This window comes from Notolabrus celidotus, chromosome 8, assembly GCF_009762535.1.
Source record: "Notolabrus celidotus isolate fNotCel1 chromosome 8, fNotCel1.pri, whole genome shotgun sequence".
Taxonomy (NCBI): Eukaryota; Metazoa; Chordata; class Actinopteri; order Labriformes; family Labridae; genus Notolabrus; species Notolabrus celidotus.
In genome coordinates, this window is record NC_048279.1 from 23,662,491 (window position 1) to 23,687,144 (window position 24,654).

The 24,654-nt window shown below is 39.3% G+C and overlaps 1 protein-coding gene across 2 annotated transcripts in view; it reads right to left on the reverse strand.

The window, feature by feature from the left end:
- Positions 1 to 17,006, reverse strand: part of drp2 (dystrophin related protein 2) — a 185,029-nt gene extending 168,023 nt beyond the window's left edge. Inside the window, exon 1 of one of the 2 annotated variants that reach the window (XR_004632101.1) lies at positions 16,873 to 17,006. Coding sequence is in view for 1 of the 2 variants with exons in the window: in XM_034689687.1 (XP_034545578.1) it covers positions 16,873 to 16,931 (59 nt within the window). In the remaining variant the exon portion in view is untranslated. The remainder of the gene's footprint in view (positions 1 to 16,872) is intronic. The other variant, XM_034689687.1, reaches the window with a different exon arrangement.
- Positions 17,007 to 24,654: the final 7,648 nt, after the last annotated feature.

The window sequence follows — 24,654 nt, forward strand, 5'->3', positions numbered from 1 at the left end:
CTTTATTAAAAAAAATGGATAGCACACACAACTGACTGTAGAAAATAACTGGAACCCTCTTTGCTTACTTTGACAACCTGTGACAGCGCAAAGAGACGTAATTAAGCTGGAACTCCTGAGCCAGTGTTGTACTGTACATAGATCAAAAAGCTAACAGCCTGTATGAAAATGACTTGATTAAGAGCAGGGTCAGTGTTGTACAACATACTGAAGGGTCAATGACTGAAATAAATAAATAAATTCAAAACGTACTGCTGCTGTTCTTTTACTTAATGAGCTTTCTACCTTACTTGTATCGTGTACAAACACTATGAAACTTTTATTGCAAAACAGCCAGTAGAAATCAGGATCTTTTAGTTGCAAGATTATTGTCATTATTGGCCTCTGAAACGCTTCAAGGGGATCCTTGTTATCAGGTGCACACAAGATAAATATCTTGTAAAAACAAGTTATTTTCTTGCAAGCACACGTTACCTAACTTGTTATCCATTTACTTTTTTGAACAAGATACTTCACTAATGCACACAAGATAATAACTTGTTTTTGAAAGATAAACATTTTCACTCATAGGACTTCAGGGGCTCCACAGTCCTTCGTGTTTTTTTGGAAAAGAAAAATCCTTCCCACAATATCTTTTGGAAAGCTTCTGTTTATCACTTTGAATCAAGAAAGGAAGATGAAAAAGACAGCCCTCTGAGTTAAAACATATTGTGCAGTGTAAGTGGGGAAAAAGGATCCAAAAGTGAATCGAGTTGAGCACACAATGGTTGGAGGACAGGCATTCTAAGCAAAGAAAGGTTTCATCACAAGGGGAAAAAGAAGTCTAACAGATGTGCTTGGTGCTGGCTCGTGTGGCCATAAATTCTTTGGCCTGGTGTGGCCACCACAAGCTGCCCTCAGGCTCTGCCATAGCTAGGATACCTTGAGTTACTGTAGTCCCTCTTGCATTTCTTTGGTCCATCATTGAGTCTACAACCAGACGTGTCTTTAAAACACCAGACACCAAGAACCAGCAAGGGATAACAATATTGGGACCTGAATCACTTGATTTTTAGAGTAGAGAGCCTTCGTGACCTCCAAACCCTTGATGCTAAAAGACTACGATTAAAAATGGAGGGCCATTCTTCGTCTGTCTGACTCATCAGTGAGTCCACAACCTTGATACTTTGTCAGTCATTAAAGTGCGCCTGAGAACCTAGTGAGTTGGAGAACAATGGGTTATTTTGAAAACTACCCTGATCTCTTTGTTGGCCCGACCCTTTCAAAACACTACTCAGGTATTTTAGACAGGTTAGAGTAGTAGAATACAAAGTGCTGGGTGTTATTGTAAGGAAGTGCAGTTTTTCTCTTTATAGTGGTGTATGCACTGTTCTCAAGCACCACTCTCTTTTATTGGTTCCTCTATGTTGTTGTTCGGTCCATTGTGTCTAAAAAAGTGTCCTTTTTCTATTATTTTTTTCTTTTACAATACGGACATCTAAAAAGACTGAGTTTTTTTGAATTGCTGAGAAAAAAGACTCTCATAATGAAAAACAAGTCTCCCAAATGTATTTTAACAATGTAAAAATATGAAAGACGTAAAGAAGTATCTATTGAATAAACAGTATTATCCCCTTTATGTCAATCTATAGAAAGGCAAAACTTAGCATTGTATTGATTTAAAAAAAAAAAATCTGCTTCTGTTTTTGCAAAAATGTTCCACATCTGTCAAAATGCATACCAATCATGTACATAACTATGCTCCTCAAAAGTGCTCTGGCAGCATTTACTGCTCAACCATGAACCCACGATCAATACATGAACTAATACAGAAATCAAACAACAACTCACCAACTGGGATCTGGGCTGCAGAGTGTTTCTTGAATTACACTGCTGAAAATGTCTGAGTCAGTGCGAGCCCTAAAGGTGGTCACTATAACCAAACGGCAGCACAAGCTGTAGGGTTGAAATTGCTTTATTTCAGGAAGATTGAGGTTCTTTTAACGGTTGTCAACGGAGCACAACCACAGCCTCCCTCTCTGCTTGCATCATTCCTCTCAAAAACACCCATCAATCCACCAGATTGTAATTACTGGATCCAAATATCCAAATAATAGTCTGAAAATTAGGGTTGTGTTTTGCGCTGTATTCTCTGGTGGTGGAAGTCAATCAAAATTTAATTAAAAGCTGCGTGCATGCGTGCGTTTTGAATGGTTAATAAGAATTTAATCTTAAACAGTGGTGACTCATTTTGCCTCAGCCCTATATCTACGTCCTCAATCTTAAACTTAATCACGGACACCCTGAGCTCCTCATGATGCAGATGAGCTTCCTCACGCCACGTTCGCACTGCTAACAGTTTTATTTGAATCTGAGCAGACGTGAGTTCATGCAGTCCCGCATATAGAAACCAACACTTACTCATCTCTGGGGTAGCATGATTCCAGGGTTGCCCCTTAACTATTCTCTCATTTCTTCCCCTGCCTTCTTTTCTTCTTCTCCGTCTATAAATGATGCACACTGGGGCACAAACTAACCCCTTACCTCAAAGTAATGACAAAAAAAAGACTCGCCAGTTCCTTTGAATTTCCTCTCAGGACCATATTAAAGAGCTGGATGTGAATCAAACTCTTGGGTTTTGAATAAAAGCATGAAAGAGTACAGGGATAAGGACTGACGAGTCTGAATTCCAGAGATAAGTTTTGACGTTAAGGCCGCATCTATGCAATCGCACTCTGGAGTACGCTGCAAAGACATGCTGGCATTCAGAATAATGGCAGCCATGAAAGCTTTAGGAGTAAACAGTCAGTGCTATGAGGTCAGTGTCTGTCTAGCTCTGCGCCTTCTTCTCTCTGTCATCTATCCATTAATCTATCTAGCTATCTGCAGACCTGCAGTAGGCTGTTGGGCTGATTAAACAGCAGTGATTGATCTTGTCAGCAATCTTAAGTTAATGTCTTAATTGTCAAGCCGATTTGCAGTAGAAGGAGATCTGAGATCACACTGCTCCTTGAAACTTTCACTCCATTCTTCCAAACGACTTCATACGCAGAGTTGAGACAGTGCAAACTTTGTCTTTGCCAGTTTCTATCTTCATTGGGTAGCATAAAAACACAAAAACCAGCACTTTGTTTCCACCAGTTCAGTGTACTCTGTTGAGGTTTGTGTTTTACCCCAATCAATTGCTTTACACGAGACATCAAGACTAAATGAAAAGACTGAGTGACTTAAAACCAATCAGAATGAAGAGGAAAAAAAGGAAATGTAAAGATCACAAGTAGAATTCAAAAAGCATAGCACATGACCAAGAGCAACAAGCACAGTTCAGATCTGAAACCAGACCACGCATGATTAAAAGAACTGGCCAAGCACATGAGAAGATAAACTGAGACAGTCTCAGATCTTTTGATAGTTTGTTTCAGGATCAAGCAAAAGAAGCAGCTTTCTGGTGTCTGTATGTGACTGTGAACAACCATCAGACCAGTATCAGCCTGTCTAAGATGTTAGGGATTTTTACATGGTGAGCAGTATTTTAAGTTGGATTCTCTGACAGGCTTGAATTAAGTGTAGAGACTTTAGAATCATAAGAGAGCCTCTTTTGACCTGAGAAAAAAGGCCCTTTGCACATCAAAATATAAACTACAAAAAAGAGTTTGGACTCAGGTTGGAATTTAATATAAACTCTTTAAACACCACCAATTTTTCCTCTGCAAAATGTTGGTTCCTCATGTACCTGGTGTGATTCACTTATTGGTCATCGATAGAGTACCGCTCAGGCTTAAATGGGGTCAGCTAAGAGACTATCCTGAGTGAAGCATAATTTTTAGAGCTCCTCCGGTGACTTGCTGAAGTATAGGTCGTAAGTCTGCCCCCTCCATCATAACAGATGGAACATGGATCAAACTAGAAAATAAAAATACATGTCAAATACATTTCCCTTAGACATGCTTTCTTTCAGAGCAGTTAGTTCTCATCTTTTTGATTTATGTCCAAGTGTTAATTTTCTGATAAGTTCAGGGTTAATTAGTTATTTTATGTTAAACATATGATTGATTGACCGCTCTGGTGACAAATGCAGGCTCCTGCAGAGTAGAGGAAGAATAGTGAGACAAACATATTTTTTTTTAATAACACAAGTGATCGTGTCCAATCCAAATCAATACAAGTATTATTATACTAGGAACTGAACCGACCTGGAATCTTTAATATTGATCTGTGAGATGAAGGTCAGCCCAAACGCTCCACCAGCCAGATTGCATCTGCACGTGTCTTGGCTCCAATAGCGCAATACGTCAGGACAATGGAGACAGTATTACGTTAGGATTATTGCCTCCTGGCTCTTACATATTTAGTTGTTAAAATGAAGTGAGTGTTGTCAATCTTGTAGAAATGCAAACAAGGATGTTTGCCAAAATATTGAGCTATGACTCTACACTTGAGGTTTGAAAAGTTTATCTAAATAGGAAAGAGACTGTAAACTCAAATCACTTTCTCAAACGACCTATGGTTGAGTAAGCATGTTCATTCGGAATCATTCATGTAAATCAAACAAGAGCTTAGTTACATGTGTCTGTTCAAAAATACTTTTACCTTAATAACATGCAGCCTTTTGGAAAATTTACTTTTTTCCTATCTTTCCTTTTCATGTTTCTCCCAACAGTTTAATCAATGTGCTTTGTATAATCAGACAAGTCTTGAAAACTAGCAATCTTATGTAACTTGAGGCCTTCACTGTGGCAGCTGTGCAGAAACTGTAGAAACGAGCTGCAGTGAAAATATTTAAAACCGTGGCATGCAAGTTTAATTAGCAAAGACAAATTATTGCTTTAGCAGCTTAGATTAATAAATAAATCACTCCGGGTTCAGCCGAATAGTAGAGTTAAATGGAGTTAAAGTATATTTGAACATACATATAATGTAAGTCAGTCTGCAGAATTTACAGCTTCAAACCAAATTTCAGTGAATCTATCTTTAAATAGTTAAAGTTTACTTTAGTAACGTATGTCTTATGATGTAAAATTTGATGAGATTTTATGGCCAAAGGATGAATCAAAATCTCCACAGAAGTTTGATGCTGTACTTAAATAAATATAAGGGTCGGTAGCAGGGGGGGCATCAGAGTCAGTTACTGAAATTAGAATAAAGAATAGTTACATTTGAAACTGATTGTACAACCACAGAGTCATGAGCAAGCAGTTTGTGACAGAACAAAGTGTTTAAGAGGAGAATAGAAACCGAGTCTTAATGACAGCCTGTGCCAAACGTCAATTAAAAAAGTGTAGCCCTTGCTCTGTGGATTATCCATGCAAACTATGTGTTGGACACAGTTAAATCATGATCACGGTCATTCACAGGTTACAACTTTATACTGAAGAGAGTAGTCAACGACAAGTCCTTGTATACATACAAGACCACTCCCCATGTGGGAGAAGGGTTGTAGAAGTACTGATGGTATAAGGAAACATGAGTACCACCATGACTGAACATGGTTGCGCAGCATTTTGCACTTCAAACAAAGAAAAAAAAAACAATTTACGATATTATATTCTTCCTCAAAGGGTAAAGGATGGTGGGAGGAAAGCCCTGTGGTTTTGGCAAGAAGCAGAGAGGATAAATGTGGTTAAATTATGTACCAATGTTGTGTCCCTACAGGCTGCAGTGCACAGCGCTGTGTTTAACAGCAGGAGTTCTGGACTGACTCTGTCCCTGAAATCTTCACATAGTCACCAACATATTAATGGCAATTTCCTACTCACATCTCATTTCAATATTTCTCATTTATATGGCTGTAAGTGAGCACTGCACTAACAGCACTTGCTGAAAATAACAATTAATGTTTGCTAGTTTGAGTAGAGCTAGATTAACATAACAGCTTCTAATCCCTGTCTCACAGCTCCCATGTCACATCATTTTCAATCATATATTAATAACCAAGTGCAATGATATCATCCAGGTCATGTTGTATTTTTATTAGAACTGGTTACCCGAGCCTACACTGTGTTCCAAATTATTATGTAGGTAACCTTTTCTTGAAATCTGAAAGGCTGCTATTCAGAAAGAAATTGTGTTTTAGTATGATGTATTTAAGGCCTTTTGCTTTAACAAAACCCTTTTTGTTTGAATCTAAAAAGCTTTCTAATATTCTTTATCACAGACCACGTGTATATAGGTGTGCCACATTATTATGCAAGTCCAATTCAACTTTGACCATGGGTAAGAAAAGTGACCTGACTAAAGAGGAAAAGAGTCAAATTGTCAAGAGTCTGAGCAAGAGGGAATCTACCAATGATAGGGCCAAGAAATTACAGCGTGACCACCGAACCATAAAAAGATATGTTCAAAATAGTCAGGATGGAAGAAAACCCAAAGTAGAAAAAGCTTGTTGAACATTATCAAGCCAAGAACTGTCCAAAATCAAACGAGAGGTGCTAAAAGACCCGTAGCGACCAGTCAGGCCATTTTTGAAGCAATGGGGCTCGATGATGTACCCAGGTCTATTCGATGTAGGATGCTAAGATGAGTGGCAAGGTCCAAAAGCAAAGAAAAGACCTTCACTAAAGAAAATACATCAGGAAAAACGACTGGAATAGGCTAAACAATACATGAAGGCCGACTTCTCCAAAGTTATATTCACCGATGAGTACCGGGCAACCCCAGATGGACCAGATGGGTGGGCATCTGGTTGGATTTCAAGTGGCCATGCTGCTCCAACTCGACTACAATGTCTACAAGATGGTGGTGGTGTTGTGTTCTGGGCTGTCATTGTTGACGATGAACTTGTTGGTCCTTTCCGGGTTCAGGATGGTGTAAAAGTTTCCTTCTATGGAGTAAAGTCAATCAGCTAAAGTGAGAAGACGCTAGTGTTCATGCATGAGCACAATGCACCAGCACATGCCTCACGTTATTCTCAGGACAGGACGGCATATCAGGGCTTTAAAGACAATCGCCTCATGAACTGGCCGGCATGCCTCACCTGATTGAGAACTCGTGGTCAATAATAAAGAAGATAATTAGTGATGGCAAGAAATACAGCTCCAAGAGCAGCTTTGGGAAGCCATACAAGGTGCAGCACACAGTGTCAGCAGAGAAGTCATCAGAAACCTGACTAAATCAGTTACCAGTGACCTCTGACCCTCACTGAAAGAAAAGGAGGTTATATTGGACATTTGAGAAACACTTAAGATTTAAAATGTTTCAAAGACATTAACAGTTTTATTCCATATAGAAATGTAAAGAAATAGTTTTTTGTTGAAGTTTGAATACAGTTGTAAATATTGATTTTTTTCAATTAATAAGATGTTTTAAAGCCTCCCGGACATCTCCCTGGGACGTGTTTCGGGCATGTCCGTCTGGGAGGAGGCCACGGGGAAGACCCAGGACACGCTGGTGAGATTATATCTCTCAGCTGGCCTGGGAACGCCCCGGTATCCTCCCAGAAGAGCTGGTGGAAGTGGCCGGGGAGAGGAGTGTTTGGGCTGCCTGCTGAGACTGCTGCCTCCGCGACCCGGACCCGAATAAGTGGAAGAAGATGGCATGGCATGGCAAGATGTTTTAAAGGTACCTAGTTTCTATTTTTATATATGCTCTTATCACCTACTACCTACCTATCATCTACTTGCATAATAATTTGGCACACTCATTTCTGCGATTATGCAGATAATTTGACTAACATGTTGACTGGACTCTGCTACCTTGGAATACAAAAGCAACTACTATAATAGTTTACTAATAATACTTTTTGATTAAGAGGATTCATTTGATTTTTTTCTACAACTATTATTCATTACATGGATGAGTTTACTCAAGATCTGAAAACCCAGAGAATATTAGTGCATGTTGATGAAAACTCCTCATGTGCTAAATGTCGTTGAATACATTGGCACTATGCGCACGGCTTCAGCCACTTGGTTAGCAGGCAGCAATTTCTCCTCAACAGGATAAATGGAAAGGCACTGCTTGATGACTGAGTAGGCGTATGAATGTTTAGCGAACATCCTGCTCCAACCAATTTGTGATGCAGAAAGCCAAATGAAGCCAAATAATTTAGTCTTTACCCAGAGTCAAGCCATGGCAAAACAACATGAATGAAAGCCGCCGCAGGATCCGCCAGCTCTGTGTTTACGATCAAAGCAACATATTGTATCTTGTGGAAATGAAAAGGAGGTTTTTAACACAACTGAGAAATACAGTCTGGAGATGCCAGGTTTCTATCAAATCATGGGCTTTTGGCAGTTCACACTCATTGGCTTTAACATGACTCACAGCCTCCACACACCAACAGGAGATTGACTCTAAAAATAAAGACCAGGCAGGCACCATCAGCATTCCTTGCACACTATACATCTTGCCTCGGTACTGACACAGCCGCCGAGGCATCGAGCACGGAGAACCAGTCAGGTAACTATCAATCTTGAATTTCCAGAAAGCACAGCTTAGTATGCACAACAGAGAGGCAAGAAAATAGATCACTGACTTACTCACAAAAAAGGTTTTGGTGCAAATTTGGAAATGGGAACGAAGATCTTTGGAGCATAATGTCAGGATTTGACGTTTGAACAGGGATAAGGGATAACAAGGATAACAGCAGCCGCATCCACTGGCATATGGAAAGGTCAACATGAAAGGAGAGAATCTGAAAGGTCAGGCCAGTAAAACAGTCAAACATCTGAATCACTGTAGCTTAGACCATGTATTCCACAACTGTTTAGATCTTTGGGACTGAAGCCTAAAGTTTAAACTGTTGGCGAAGGTTGGCTGCCTTCAGTGAGGTGACCTGCTGCCCTGTGTCAAAAAACAGGATTTAACTTGAAGAAACGTTGTCTGCCAAGGCAAAGACTTCTGCAGTCTTGTAACATTTCACTGACTATTGGATTGGTCTGCATAGCAATAAGTTTGAACTCTTAACACTGCAGTTTCCATAGGAACTAAGTAAGGCTGCTATCAGCACACAAAACACATTGATGAGATGCTTCAAGTGCAGAAGCAAGACTATTTATGTTCAAAACACAGCCACAAGGCAAAGGAAATGATTTAGGCATTAATTAAGAAGGATTATAACCTAGCTTTATGAACATATTGAAATAACTTCCGATTTTTCATCATGCAGGCTACTTCTACAGAACAAACATCACAAAAATAAACACTGCCCGAGGCAAGGGGCCTAATCTAAGATGGAAAGTCTTCGCCATCAGAAAACAGAACTAGTGAAATGAAAGAGGCAGAAGAAAGCAGCTCATGTATTGGCTGTAGGGAATTCAATACAGGCATTTAATTTACTTGACTTCTGTGTATGAACATTTATTTCAGCTAAAGTGTAAACTATAACTTTCGAACATCAAATTATTCTTTTAAACTGACAAAATATCACCACGTATTTAGTGCAATTTAATTATTAAAATGATTCCTTGTCTTCAGTATTGTCAAATATATATTTAGTAGAAAATGAAGAAAAATGTCAACTGAACTTGTCTGACTGTAAAACAGCAATAACAGAAAATGTTATCAATATTAAAGCTAGGGTTGGTATTCTCGGAAAACCAGCATGAATTTGAATGTAGCTTTTCCTCATGACTCCGTCTAACCCCTCCCCTCCTCCCTCGGAGCTCCTCCAAAACGACGCCGCCCTGCTCACATGCACGAGCGCCGCTGATTCTCGACCATATGATCGTGACTGATTCAAAACCGGTCCTCACCAAAACATTATCATAGTGAAAGTTAAAAACACAAACAAATATGGCTGCTGTTAGTACTCACAACTATCATGCTAGCATTATCCAGTTGTAACCGGTGACACGATATCAGGAGAAACGTTATAACACATATAAAACTGTAACAGCTCTACTGTTTGTTAAACGTGTTCAGTGTAGATGTTCTTAATTCCTACAGTGTTGACGGTCAGTGAAGGCTCAGGAGAGGTGTAGAGTGTGCCAGTGGGAGAGAGGAGAGGAGAAGTTCTTCATTCATTCAAACATTGATTGTTGTTTTGTTGGTTGGCGTGATCACGGCCGACAGTGACCGGTTTATTAAAGCTCAACGTGTTCACGAATCGGCTCGTCATCACTACAGCGTCCGGACGGACGCTACAATAAATCTATATTTTCTGTAGGACTTACTGAACGTCATTAATTATTCTGCTTGTTGGTGAGTGCTTTTTAGACTCTGATCCGGACTACAGTCCTGAGCAAAGCACCTCATCAGGTCAGAGGGGACAGGCCCGAGGACGAGCGAGAGGGGCAGTAATAGAGTCAGGGGAAGTAGAGGCAGGAGACGGGGACTCGGAGGAGTGCACGCCGGGGAAATGTACGTGCAGGAGGAGGGCAGTACGGCTGGACGGGATTTGATTGGTTTAAAATTTGGGGAGCCAAAAAACGGTGATTGGTTAGTGTTTTCCCAGGTTTACTCTGGCTGTAGATAGCAGTTTTTTTACTCTTTTTAAGAACACATTATGTATTGATTGCCATCAGGACATAAAGATCATTTTAACCAGTATGACAAAAAGTGTATCTAAATCTGATTACCAACCCCAGCTTTAACAACAAAATTATGTCTTCAAGGAGATAAATATGTTTCCTTGGAAAAGCAGACAAATCTAGTAGTTAAGCTAGTCGCACTTAGCATCAATAAACTATTTTGAAAAACTATTAAACTCAACAAATACTACAAAAATAGAGTGTTAAATGTTATATTTATGAACTGAAGTATGCTGCTGAAGGCTTGAAGGAGATGATTGTAGTTGATAGTCTGTGCCTGCTTAAACAGTGCTACTCCACCATGTGGTACACACTTAGCCAGGCTTCTTCCTCCTTTGGCTTTGATGCAGTCAGTCATTCACATTGCAGTACATAAGTCACCAGAGGTAATCAAAGACTTAATGGCAACAAATGAACTAACTCACAGATAAAAAAAACAAACTGAAGGGAAACTATAGACACTATTCTTATCATCACAATTAACGTCTTTTACCTTTGTGCTGCTGAAGTCATAATTCTTCCATTGACTGAAAAGGACAACACTGAATTCTCATTATACCAAGTGGTCTTACAATTTACATTTAATATAGTGCAAATGTAACTATTTAAGTTAGCCAAAAGATGAAGAATAGTAGAAAAGGAGGCATATACCTGGTAAATAATAGAATGTTAGCTTATGTTAGCAACAAACTCTGAGTAGCTATTTCCTTTACTTGGTATTAAAAGTGAATTTGAGAACTTTGTTTTGGGTTATTAGCTATGCAGACATGCTGCTAGACAAAGCGGTACACAATACCTTTGCTGATCCTGCCCTGTAAATGCATGTGTGGTATTCATCTACAAACAATCTCATCTTGCAACCTATAGACATCAACAGTCTGTTTTCTTACTATTTCATACCTTGGAAATAAATGCTTAAAGTATGTCTAAAAACTAATCTGCATCTCTAAATTACACTTCTAATCCTTTTACAATTCATAACATACACTATGTTGAAAAAATATACATCGATTTTCTTCAAGGCTGCTCTTACGAGAACAGTCCTCCTCCACTCAATACTGCTTGAACATTGCTAACATGGTACTATGTCTAAGGAAGAGCTGCATTATTTCATACAAATTCCTCCCCATCTCGAAGACAGCCCATTTAATGACATATGTCATTAATGGAGCGAGCGTCCTGAGCAGCACCAAATAAAAGCAGACAGAATTAATTGCAGCCTGCTGAGGTGACCTTTTCTCTTTGATAAATCGTAAGGCCTTAGAGACTGCCGTAAGGAGAGGGGAAATATGTAGCTATGAGAAATGATCTCAGGTATCAAAATGTAGAACTGTATCAACCCAGCCAGTTTATAGTTGCAGCACATACACACACATATACAGCCAAGCATGCATGCAAAACGTGTACTTTTCTGCTGGATATGGGACAGCCATATAATAAAGTGCTCTTGTAGCCTGGGCAGAAGTCAAATTCCTACTTTATCATTCAGAAAGAGGAACAGTTCCGTAGTGCTCAATTAAGCTTCAACAGAGAGAGTCACACTGGTCTTTAGACTGTGAATAATGTAGACAGTCATTAGGTTCAGTTCAGGTTCTCTTTAAAAGGGAAACCTCAGAGCACCTTTTGGCTTTTTGAAACAATATCAGGATAGGGACTTCTAAATCGAACATCTTATGGGTTTTTCCGTTCCTGAATGTAGAACAGTTGGAAGCCATGCTGCTCATAAACCTAATAAGGTAATCACAGTAAGGAAATCATAGATGTAGAGGAGTAATAATTGTCAAGGTGAAACACAAGGTAATAGAGTGAAGTGTGATTTCAAAGTGATTTCATCATGATGAAGCGGTTTGGCTCTATTATCTATTAAACACTGTAAAATATCAGGGCATGAACTCAGCATGACTGTGGAGCAGCTCTGCCAAAGAGCTTGTGTTTCCTTCAGCAAAAAACACAGCTAATTACACATATCACAAACCTATTCGCACACACACACACTGATAAACAATGAACAAGCCTTCAGTTAGAGCCAATTGATCTTCATTGTGGTATGATTCATTATTTCTGCCGTGTGTTAGAGCAAACATAACTTCTCATTAAATGTGAATGACAAACAGTCAGATGTTTGACGAATTACAAAGAACTGTCTGCTATTGAGATGAAACTGAATGAAATAAAATATATTAATAAAAATATGAAACAGCTTGCTTCTGTGAGATGACACTTGTTTGTGAGTAAATAGACCCAACCAATTATTGATTTTAGTCTCAGTTAGGATTTTCATAACAATTGCTTGATTTCAACCTTCAAACTAATAATTTAACATTGATTGTTCCAAAACCTGAAACTTGAAAGTTTCACTTGATCTCAGCTTTCCAGAGCTGTCAATTAAGGGCAAGTAAAATGATGCAGGTATGATTGGCAGCCAAAAACAGCAGGAGAATACAACCCACTAACCCTATGGAAAGTTAGTATTAGGTTTCATATAGCATGACACGTTGTGTGCAATTGATTGGATACGAATTGGATAATGATACATTTTATGAAAACTTCCACATAATTCAGCGCACTACAGAGTCACTTCTGTTACTGTCAACCAGCACAGTCCAAAGACACACAGTGCAACTTCAAATGGGATTAAACTCCATAAGCATGTTTTTCATGTTTATCATGCTATTAGCAGGCAGCTTACATCATGTGGTACTTTTGTGTACATGCATATCATGTAAATTAGCACAAACAGCTAACATGGCTCACCACTGTCAAACTGAATACAACAGGTGTTAGCATGGATGCATGGAAATTTTGTTCACTAAGAACTGGGGCTCAGGGCATCGTTGGCCTAGCAGTCTAAGCGTGCGCCCCATACTCAGAGGCTATAGCTTTCATCTCGGAGGTCGCAGGTTTGATTCCAGCCACGACCATTTACTGCATGTCTTCCCCCACCCTCTACTCCCCACATTTCCTATCTCTCTCCAGCTGACCTATGAAATAAAGGCAAAAATGCCAAAAATATACCTTAAAAAAGGAAGAACTGGGGCTCCCAATATGAGCTGTCACAATAAAAAGAGATTGTGAGGGATGAGAAACATACCCTGATAAGCACGATGGAACAGCTTTAAAAAAAAAAAAAGAAAAAACTACACACAGAGTACCATGTAATTTAAACAATATTTTGCTGTTGAAAAGACACAGATAAAGCTTGTGCTACCATTCCACAACTTTAATTAGTGGAGTCACTGCTTCTCTGCAAAGTGTGTGCAGTGGTGCAGGTTAGTAAACTTTTATGACAAGAATAATGAATAAAACTGTGAAAATAACACTAAGTTTAAAAATAAAGGAAAGGAAAAAGGCCTTGGATTTAAAAGCAAACTCCACAAGGGACTGAGATCAGATACTTGATAGGGAAAAAGAAAATTAAACAAAGGCAAAAAACAAATGTGATGGTCCTAAATAGAGAGCAATTCAAAAAAGAAATATAATACCTACTTTCAGAAAATGTTCTCCACACTAAATCTTTCTTATTCTGAGCCTGAAGGGTAAACCAGGGAGAGCAAAGATTGGTAGTCATCATCCCTAAAGAGTTCATCATCTTATATTTGGTATAAATCCTCCATTGTGTCTCCAAAGACTCACAGCAATTATCCAAATAAGTCCATCCTATTTCCTGAATCTAAAAATAGGAGGGAGAAAAAACAAAAAGGGATTAATCCTCAGCTGAGGTGTGGGCCACAGACACAACACACATCTGCTGCTTTCATTTTAAGGAGCGGACAAAGACAGAACAAAGATGGAGCTGAGTGGCCCTTTGGCGGACGACAGCGTGCGGACCTGAGGTCAAACTGCCAGATATGACACCAGGCTGATCAGAGCATCACAATGTGTCAGCTTTAATTGGAGCACGTTGGCACATGTGCAAAAGATGAAGTGTGACTAGCAAAGAGCAAACAGCGCGTCACCTTAACCAGACCTGACGCACCAGAGCAACTTGTTAAATTGAGAATGGAGAAATTCCTGCAGACGCAAAAAGAAGTCTGAACAAGACACAATCTGAGCAGAAGCTAGGAGTTTGATGAAACCAGTGCATTAGCTCCAGTTATATTTGAGCTGCTGTAAAGGAGTGTTTGTGTAATGTTGATGACTAGAGTGTATTCTACAGACTCAAGATCCACCATGGAAAGTCCGGAGAGTCTATTTGAAAAGATTAGATGTAGCTTTGCATTTAAATGATACACTATCTTGAGGGAGGGATCATTTAAGCAGCACAGAGATCACTAAGCAATGGAAAAATTAAAGGAAATTTAGCAAACAGTGAGAGATTACTTAAAAGGTGCATAAATGGGTTGTTAATTACCAACTTTATACATGCTTAATCATTCAGTTGTCGTTAGTTGCAGCTGTCAGGAGGTGAAGTAGAGTGCTGTTCGGCATAAAAACTGAATTCTCACTTTTTCTTTCTGGAATATTTAGTCAAAGCCCCGTCCCACATGCTGACAAACAGATAAAAAGGCAAAGAAACCAAAGCCACAGTTTCTGGCATAGAGCATGACAGGATTAAGATATAACATCACAAACACATCTGTAGCCTGCTGCACTGCTGCCTGATACTCGTACTGGGAAAACCTATGATCTCTTTTAAAGTTGGGACTTTTCATCTTTCCTTCCTATGAAAAATGTTTAAAAACAAGTAAGCGTACAGCTGTACTAGCAGTGAGACTGAACTCACAGCTGCCCTTGAGCTCAATGTTAATGTCAGCTTTCTAACAAGGAAATGCTTAAAACACTGGTTGATCTTATTTAGCATGTCAGCAGGCTAAATTTGCAAAATTTGCATTTCAGACACCAGTTGAGAATTTTTTTTTTTAGGTATCCTATGAAGTACTGTGCAGATTCAAATTGCAACAAATGATGGTTCTTCATAATGACTCAGCTATTCCAGTTCATCCTGAGGGGACCACAAACGAGTATGAAAACAAAAAAAAATCAAATGGATACCCACCCTAAAGTTTCAAAGAGATTTTACTTGAAAAAGCACAGTTAGCTCTAGAGGAAAAGCCAGGGGATTATCAGAGTCTCTGAGGTATATCATCAAGAAACCATGAATGTCTGCACCATATTTTATGCAAGCCAATCAAGTGAATGTTAAGACTCAGCGTGAGACTGTACTGAAATCTTCTGGTGGCAAAAAAAAGACAAAAGTCAGCGAATCACCAAAGTCAGCAGAGTATATCCTCTGGTTATCACAGATTTCCAGAGGAAACTTGACAACACTTCCAACATCTGTTAAACTATTAGTCTGAGCTCACATGGTTGATTACATTTGGATGATAATGCAGGGATACCATTCATTAAGTGATAAACCTGTTACATTTGGGACTTATTACACAAGAAACTAGTGCTGCACAATTAATCTAATTGCAATCGCAATCATGATGCGAGAATGTGTCATTATATAACTGCACTAAAGGCTGCAATTTAAATAAAAGGGTGCTTGTATGAATGTATATAGCCTTTCCTCTGATTGTTGGAGTCTGGTTGGTTACACCATCAGCTGCTCTGACAGTGTGTGTGAGTGTGCAAGCAAAGTATGGTTGTATGGCTACATGATTATCCATCACAGAGAGCGCAGAGGTCAGAGCAACCAACTTGGATGTTAGTTGTCTGATAGTTGGGAATATTTTGGATTCAGGTATGGCAACATTGAACAGAAAGTCCCCGTAATGTCACTTGTTGGTTTCTGAAGCCTATCACCAGCAGTTGCCATACTGGAAAAGCTGATTCAGCTTCACTATGGGAGACCGGGCATTTTCCTCTGCTGCCCCACAACTGTGGAATGCCCTCCCCGACCACCTGAGAGCACCACAGAACACTGACTCTTTAAATAGGGACTAGAGGGCAATTCCCTAGCTTTCATTTCCCTGGTTTTATCCATAGTTTTTATCTGACCTTTCCTGCTGCTTTTTACTTGTTTTGCTTAACCACAGTGTCTTTTAACAAGTGTCTGCATTTTACCGTCTGTTTTTCACCCTGTTTTAACTCTTAATGCCTTTTTAAAATAAAATACGTTATTATTTATTATTATTACACTGAAGCAAGTGCAGTTTTTAGCATTTACACACCTTTTTCAATTGCAATGTTGAAATTGCTCCATCCTGTCTCAACATGACCAATTTGTGTCAACATCCAAGAAGCACCATGCCCTTACACTGCAAAAGAATGCTTTCTAACAGTACTGTACAGAACTTTTGCTTTTTTACTGAAACATGACAATTTTACCTTAACAATGACTGTTTTACAGTCGTGACTTTGCACTCTGGTAATGAAGCCTTTTTTTTAGCAAACAAAGATGGAGAAGACCCAGGTACAGACTACTAAGGATTAATTAAACAAAAGTTCAAAATGTATAAAAGAGCAAACAAAAACTTACCCAAACTGTCCATTAAAACAGAATCTGAAAACACTCAACTGAAAACACAAGGAAACCATGGGGAGCACTAGAAGGAGAAAAATCCTCACAGGGAACACAGGAGGTAGATTCCAAGAACTTACAGAGAAAGGAGGAAACACAGAGACTAAATACAAACTGGGTAATCAAGCACAGGTGTGACAAGGAGACACAAGTGAAACTAATGAGGGGCAATCAAACTGGAGGGAAACACACACAGGGACAGGAAGTAAAACTAAACCTGACACACTGAGGGAAGGACATACAAAATAAAACTGGAAGCACTGAAGGCTTCACTGAGGAACATGAGTGAAAATACACACACAGGAAGTGTCAACTAAAATACACAACAACCACTGTAATCCCATTGTACAGTTTCACCAAATCGTGCAGCACTACAAGAACCCTCTTCAGAGATGATATGCTGCTTTGTGAGGATTAAGGTAGATGATAGACTGCAAACCTAATCAAATATTATTGCATAATGTAATGGTTCATAAGGGTGACCAAAGTAACAGTGTATTACATACTCCAATACAGTGTTTGCAGGGTAACTCTCCATATGACACAATTACATATACACTGCCCACGAAACAACAATACCATGACAAAGTGATTTTGAGATAATTGATAAGTTCCAAGATAATGATGTAATGATTCATTACATCTTATCAAATAGAGAAAAATAGACTCCTAAAAGGTTAAGCACAGGATTAAAGTCATTAGTACCACCTCAAGGAGTCGTGAAATTTATTTCGCCTTGGCTTTAAACAAAGCCGGTGCTAATGTAAGACAGATTATTTTGTTTAAATGTGTCGAGTGGTTAATATGGTGTTATGGTGAAAGCCAGCACCACTGTTTGGTAGCAGGAGAGGAGGAAGAAGAGAAAAACAATTATTCTACAGGAGAGGTTTTGAAGTGAGGGACTAAAAATGTAGATGAGAGGCAAATCTCACAGCGTGGTCAGAGGTTAAGTTGAATGTTCCAGTTGATGTTTAAAACAGAAGTCCCGCATGACTCTACTTCAAATGTTTGCACATCAACATGCAACAACAAGGCTTGCTTTAAAAAAAAGTTGTGATAATGTTTTAATGCAGTGTTGAGGATGAAATGCCCCTTCACTATAGAAGTTATAGGACCCTTTGGTCTTGCATCAGCCCCTCAATTTGCTTTGTTTTGTTTACCTGTTGATTCCTCTTTGCTCTTTTGAATACGCAACTCTGAGCAGAGATAGTGAGGGTCCAAAATGGCTTACCCCTTGACGACTTAGGCCTGGAAAAGGATGTCATGTCGGCTCACAGCATGAAAAACGTACACGACAACTTACCTGCTAGTAATCATGAATTATATTAGTTTGCAACCAATTCTGTCATCAGTTTTTGCTGACAGTCTGACAGATTGTTTTAACCCTAGACCTGGTGAGTAAAACTGGAAGGGGCATCTTTTGAGTGAGCTTTATTTTGAATTGAAATATTGAAATCACTGTATTGCACATGTCAAGATGATATATTGCTTTATTGATATTTTGTCCCACACTCAGTTTGTCTCTCCTGTTATGGCAATATCTGCCCCTATATGCATCCTCCTTCCTTTCCATCATGAGATAGTGAAGCTTGACTTCTGCTGTTCAGTGTCGAATTCTGCTTGTCAAACTTATATTGAAAACATGCATCACAGGAAAAAGAAAATGCCCAGGTTGGAAGAATCATTGATTGCCTGAATACTATTAATGCTGTTTACTTCCGCTGCCACTGCACAGGTAATTGCTACTGCTTAGTCTTTCTGCTTGCACGGCCAAAACACAGGCTTATAACCAAACGTACAAGAAGATCAGAAGAAAACACACAAATCTGTGCTGATGCCAGCTCAATCATTCATCCCATACTCTCATGCTTTCTATTTCATTTGCATATCTCCTTTCTAACACACCAACACTGTTCCCTCTGTATTGGTTCCAACTGGTCGCTGCTCCTCTCCCCCTCCTATCTGGTCATATTAAGGATGACTTGCCACATGAAGCCACAGAGTGATCCGCCCCTCGGAGCAGCTCTGAGAGCAAGGCCTGCAGTGTCGGGTAGTAATAACCTGCATAAACGTGTCATGTGAGACAACCCGCAGACACCAGCCCATTTAATGTTAATAGGAAAGCATCGGTTACCAGATTCTAATAATAGCTTGCAGTCACTGTGGCCAAGGGATAGGTACCGCAGGCGAAGGAATTTATGGAGTTAGCAAATTGCTTTTCTATCCCCATTCTTCCCCCATTTGTCCATTTTGCCATCTCTCAGCGCAGGTCGGGGATGATGGAGAGGTGCAAGAAGATGATGGCACTGTTGCATCTTGCATGACTGAGCACAGCTGTCCAATGGCCACAGAGCTTGGGACGATGATGCTCGAAGGTGTACAACAACTATCCGTCCATCTGAGTCTCTGGAGGGACAGCTACTTGACAACTGAGAGATATTTTTATTCCAGCTGGGCTGGAAGGGTGTTTGGTTGGGATCTGTGGTACTTTTCTCAGATTGAAATTGTGGATGCACAAGAGACAGCTGGTCTGTGGTCAGCAAGGTTAAAAGAGGTTATGCAGGGTGGGGATGTGGAAGAAAAACCTGGACAGCTGCTAATCTTGACAGGTGAATTGGGTGCATAGTATCTGCTGCTATACAGAGCACAGTGTTCTCATCAATTAATTAAAGCCATTACCTCTACTTGATTACTTTTCAAGGGAATGTCATTTTGTTATCTTTATGTAATTGCATTAATTAAACATTTAACATACTGAAAAAATTGAAGACATTAGGACGACATAGCTGTCTTTTAAGTGGTGTATAGGATGACTGCAGCATCGTAGTACTCAAGTTCAGGACTTTGACTCAAGCGCAACCTGAGCATTGATGACTCAGACTCTAGTACTGTCTGCACTAGAACCTGGAAAAAAGGAAGGCCTCAGACTAATTAATCAATAAAGACTGATTTATGATTTTGTTAAATATTTTGCACGAAGCCCAAATAATTTATTCTGTCTTGAGCAAGGGGCTGACACGTGTGTTCACCTGCATGTGTGTTCCCTTGCCATCTTGATCAGGAATAGACGTGCCTGCCGTGATGCTTGTAGAGGTGCCAGGAATTAGCATTTTGCTTTCAAAGAATTTACAGTTAATGCAATCAAGAGCAGAACACATGTGTAAAAGAACCATTGAGGAGAAGACTGAGAGAGACATGGTGTGCATTTACACACAACCTTGTAACTTGATTTTTGAAATCCCCAAGACACGCTGACAGGATCAGTCAGAATCTAATGTTAATTAATTAAAAAGTGTTTTCTTCACATCCAAAAGGTCCAACACATTCAGCCAGCTTCATACAGTGAATGGAGTGAGACAGCAGTCCTGCTTTAAATAAATAATAATAGTAATGATGAGGACTCAACCTCGGACTTGAACACTGAGCACTCACTGACCTCCAGGAGTTTCACTTTTCACCCCGCTGCACACATGTGCAGCCTTTGACTGTACCGTTCAATGTGCTGAAAGGTACGAACGAGCACACTCTGACACAAAGTCAGTGAAAAGTGAAACACTGCTTAATCAAACTGATGCAGTTAGAAGAGGCCACATGTTTGTACTTTAATAGAAAAATACTTATGATGTCCTCAGATGAAACAGCTATTGTAGAAGATGTTCAGAGTTGAACGAGGGGGAAACAGTGGGATTTTTGTGGACTATTTTATACTGTATATTTAAGCTTTAGAAGGTATAGCAACAGATTAACTCATCGTAGCCTTTTAAGCAATTTTTGACAACATTGGGAGTCAGATGCATCAAGAAATAAACTATATCAGGTTTTGGATATAAGGGCAGAATAATAAGATCTATTCAAACTTGGTTATTGTCATTTCATGGAATTACTGAGGGGAGAATAAGTCCCCTGACCGATCCTTTTGATTGACAGCTAAAATAAAAGACATGGATGGATGTGACAGTGAAGATTGTTATAGTACATGTTTCTTTTTTACAGATTACTTTAGGATAAATGTCCCCTGCCACAGCTACTTACAAGTCAAGTGTAATTGAACCATGAATATACTAGCGCTTAATCTGGTGTGCATACCTCCTACTGACACACACACACATTGGCAAACTTATCCAGTCAGACAGTGTGACATGGTCTCTGCTCTCTGCATGCATTGTTAAAATTCAAACATCAACCAAAGCAAGATGAAATACAGCGAGCAAACTCAGACTAAACTTAATTAACGCTTCGTGGGACACAAGCTCAGTGGATTATCTAGAATTTTGTAAGTTGTTTTTCATACTGTGCGGGAGTGAGCATCAACAAATGACTTCTTCTAAAGGGAGGAAAATGAGCCTTGATATCTGCAGTTATGCTGTTTGCCGACTCCACTGGGAATACAGTGCATACCATAGCTGCTAATTACACTTATGTAAAGAAGAAGGGAGAGCCTAGATAAGTGCCGCAAACCGCAGACATCCTTTGAATACATAGAGAGTTTGATTAAAAACAGTATTTTATGGTCATATTCAATCCAGCAACACAAGGCAGTATGGACAAACAATCATTGAGGTCTTCAATCCGCCCCAGTGGGAGAGCGATGTGGCATCAATAAGGTCAAGCTTGGGTCAGCTGGATTAAATTACAAATGGCAGTTTGACCCGTGTGCCTGCATGTGGCCTCACAACCCTCTCATCACTGCTTTCCAATGTCGAGAGAATTAAACACCACACTAATTATTCATGATCACCATGCTTATTTTATTATAGCTATAGCATCTGACCCATAGTCACCTTTTCATTGTAAATAAAGTCAAATCTTCTCAGGAGGAATATGTAATGTCACTACAGCAGTTGGTATGTTGCTAATTCTTAACGCTCCGCTAGAGTTACTAAAGACCTCGGCAGACTTTAACAGAGGATGACATTTTCAGATCACTCTCTCCTGATTAAAAAAGAGCGAACAGAAAAACATGCCCCAGACAATCTTTAACCTGCCTGCTCCTCACATAACGGTGTAAATAATGAATCCCAAAATACATGTTTAGGATTCATCAGAGGTGATAAAAACACACCATGAAAGAAGCCAGCTCCCTGCCTCCAAGGACAGCATATTAAGGATTACCTCTAACATACCCAAACTGTGGAGAGGCAGGAAAATAAGAATGGCGTATCGTTATGATCCTACCCGGTTGGCTTATTTGTATTCCTCTGAGGGTACCTCTGAAGGTGCTGGAGGTGTCGCAGCTCAAACAGTATAGCAAAAAATTGAAATGAGAAAAACATCCATATATTTAGTGAGTTGTGACACCTCAGTGTGACCAATCTAGTAAGCAATGTAGCAAAGAAAAAAATAAAATGAGTTCATGGATATAAGTCTAAAAGTAACTGTGGACCAATGCCCAAAAGAAACTGCTGGAACTAAAAGTTTTGGCTGAACTATTATAACTGTTATTTGAGCTGACTGACAGATATAATATCATGAAAGTACTATTAAAAATAACTTAAAGCTCTTATAAGGAACTTTTAGTTTGTGTTGATCTTGGTGGGCACATTGTCCCCTTAAGCCTTTGCTGGAACTTTTCCTTTACGTGAATAAACTTGTTGTTAAAAGGAAAAAATCTCATCCTGTTGAATATTAAAGGTCCCATATGGTAACAATGATTTTCGGCTTACAACATGTAGGCTATGTTGTCTTATGAGCAAGGCTTGAATTCAGTTGCAAAAACATCACAAATTCAGCCTCTGTGGAAGATCTGCTTCAAATCAAACCAAGAACATAAGGGATCTTCAGTGTTTTTCCTGATAGGTTTAATATGTGGAGTGGTTTGTGGAAGTCTGTTTTTACAACATGCTGTTGATCTCTACATCCGAGACTTACCCTCCTGCAGTGTTTACACACACTACAAATAGCTTTAAAAGAATAACTCCTCATATCACTCGTCTTGTTTGCTTTGGTTCGTCAAACAGAGTCATCAGTGTTCATTTCAGTAGGTTTCATAACAACAAAAGACTCCTCACAGGTGCTTAAAATAGTTTGAAATAATAAGCTGAACAGCTAAAGGTCCAGATCTTTAGGAATCACTATGCACTTAGCTAGACTATTCTCCACTGTTATCCCCAGTGGCAGATCATGTTTTCCAGCTACAATTGACTCACACTGTCCTGCTCTACTCTGGGAATTTGTGTTCAGCTCTTGAGTGACCCAGCACTTGGTACTTTGGTCATTATTGTGGTGATATTAATTGTTGATGATGATAATGGAAGGTCTTAAATTGTTTGGTTGCTTCATTGAAAAAAAAAAATTCCTTATTTACTTTTGTGCATTGCCTTTACACTGCCTGGCAGTACCTGCACCCAAATGGACTTGAAGCACTTTGTTACTCTTACTGATCTTGTTTCCTCTTGTCCAGATCTTTGCTTGTGCTGTTCTTGTTCTTGTATGTACGTCGCTTTGGATAAAAGCATCTGCTAAATGACATTATAAATTGTAACAATGTAATCAGCTAAAGGGGACCAGTTGAAATGGTTTGCAGTTCTGTACTTTGTGAGTAGAGTTTCACTTAGAAATGGTTGAAATACCTTGCCACAAGTATTTTCTGTCTGTTCCATACCAGTTAAAAATTCCTCTCAGGAGTTTTTACTAAATGGATTAACTTACAGTTATGATTGACAAGATGTCTCAGTGTGATTGAGTTCGGTTTAACATCCATTTGTCACTCCAAGGGGAGGATAAATGCAAACTTCACCATTTTCAGCAAACATTAAACATACAATATTAAAAAAATGACTGCACCAGTAACCATTATTAGGGAGTCAAATGACGTCCAATTTGACATGAAACAAACATGAGGAGCATGAACGCCAGTGCCTATGACGAGGTAATTTAGTTCTTCTGACAGGACTGTTGGAGAAGAGAGAAAAACAAACACTGGGAACCACTGACGGCACATTATCTGATACAAGTTACAGTGGCACTGCCATCCACAGAATAAAGAAAGGACTTTAAAATAAGATGATGCTGTACAATTTAATCTGTGTCCTCCAAAAACACAGCTGGAGGGAGAGTGTTGAAAATGCATAACATAAAACATTACCAGGAGGCATGTAGATGGAGAGATGCTGTGACAATGGAACAGCCTCATAATCCTTTTAACGTCTTTCACTATTGTAGTTCAGCACTGTGTGGATCCTTAAGAAAAACAGCTTCCTACTGCCAAATCTGGATATAAAGGACCATTTGTACTCTGCAAGTTGCTATGGTCTTCACAGTTTTTTCACAGTGATTAACAGTTATTATATCCGCTACATACTGACTTATTGGTCTGATTTTTTTTTTACATTTGCTTTGCTCCTTTGCTGCAGTCTTCCAAGATCAAAAGACACACAATCCTATCATCACATCAAATTGGATTTCCTGAATATTGAAATGTGCTCTGGTTAGGCTGTGGTTTCTGAGAAAAATTACCTCTCAGTGTAGGTGAGATTACAGTCCATAATAAAAATACTTGAAGCTGTGTTAAATGAATACAGCCTGATGGCGCTGAAAGGTCCTGCGGAATGACAGCATCAGTCATTTTTCAGAAGAATTGCTATGAGAGGCAGGATATCACTGTATTCCCCTATAGGGATTGACATTAGTCAGTTCCTTTTAAAAGAAAAACAAGCCGTTTAATGCCTCCAGAGACCTTTAATTTAATCCTGGACTGAGCTATGAATTCAAAAATTACACAATGTTATGATTAAAGATGAA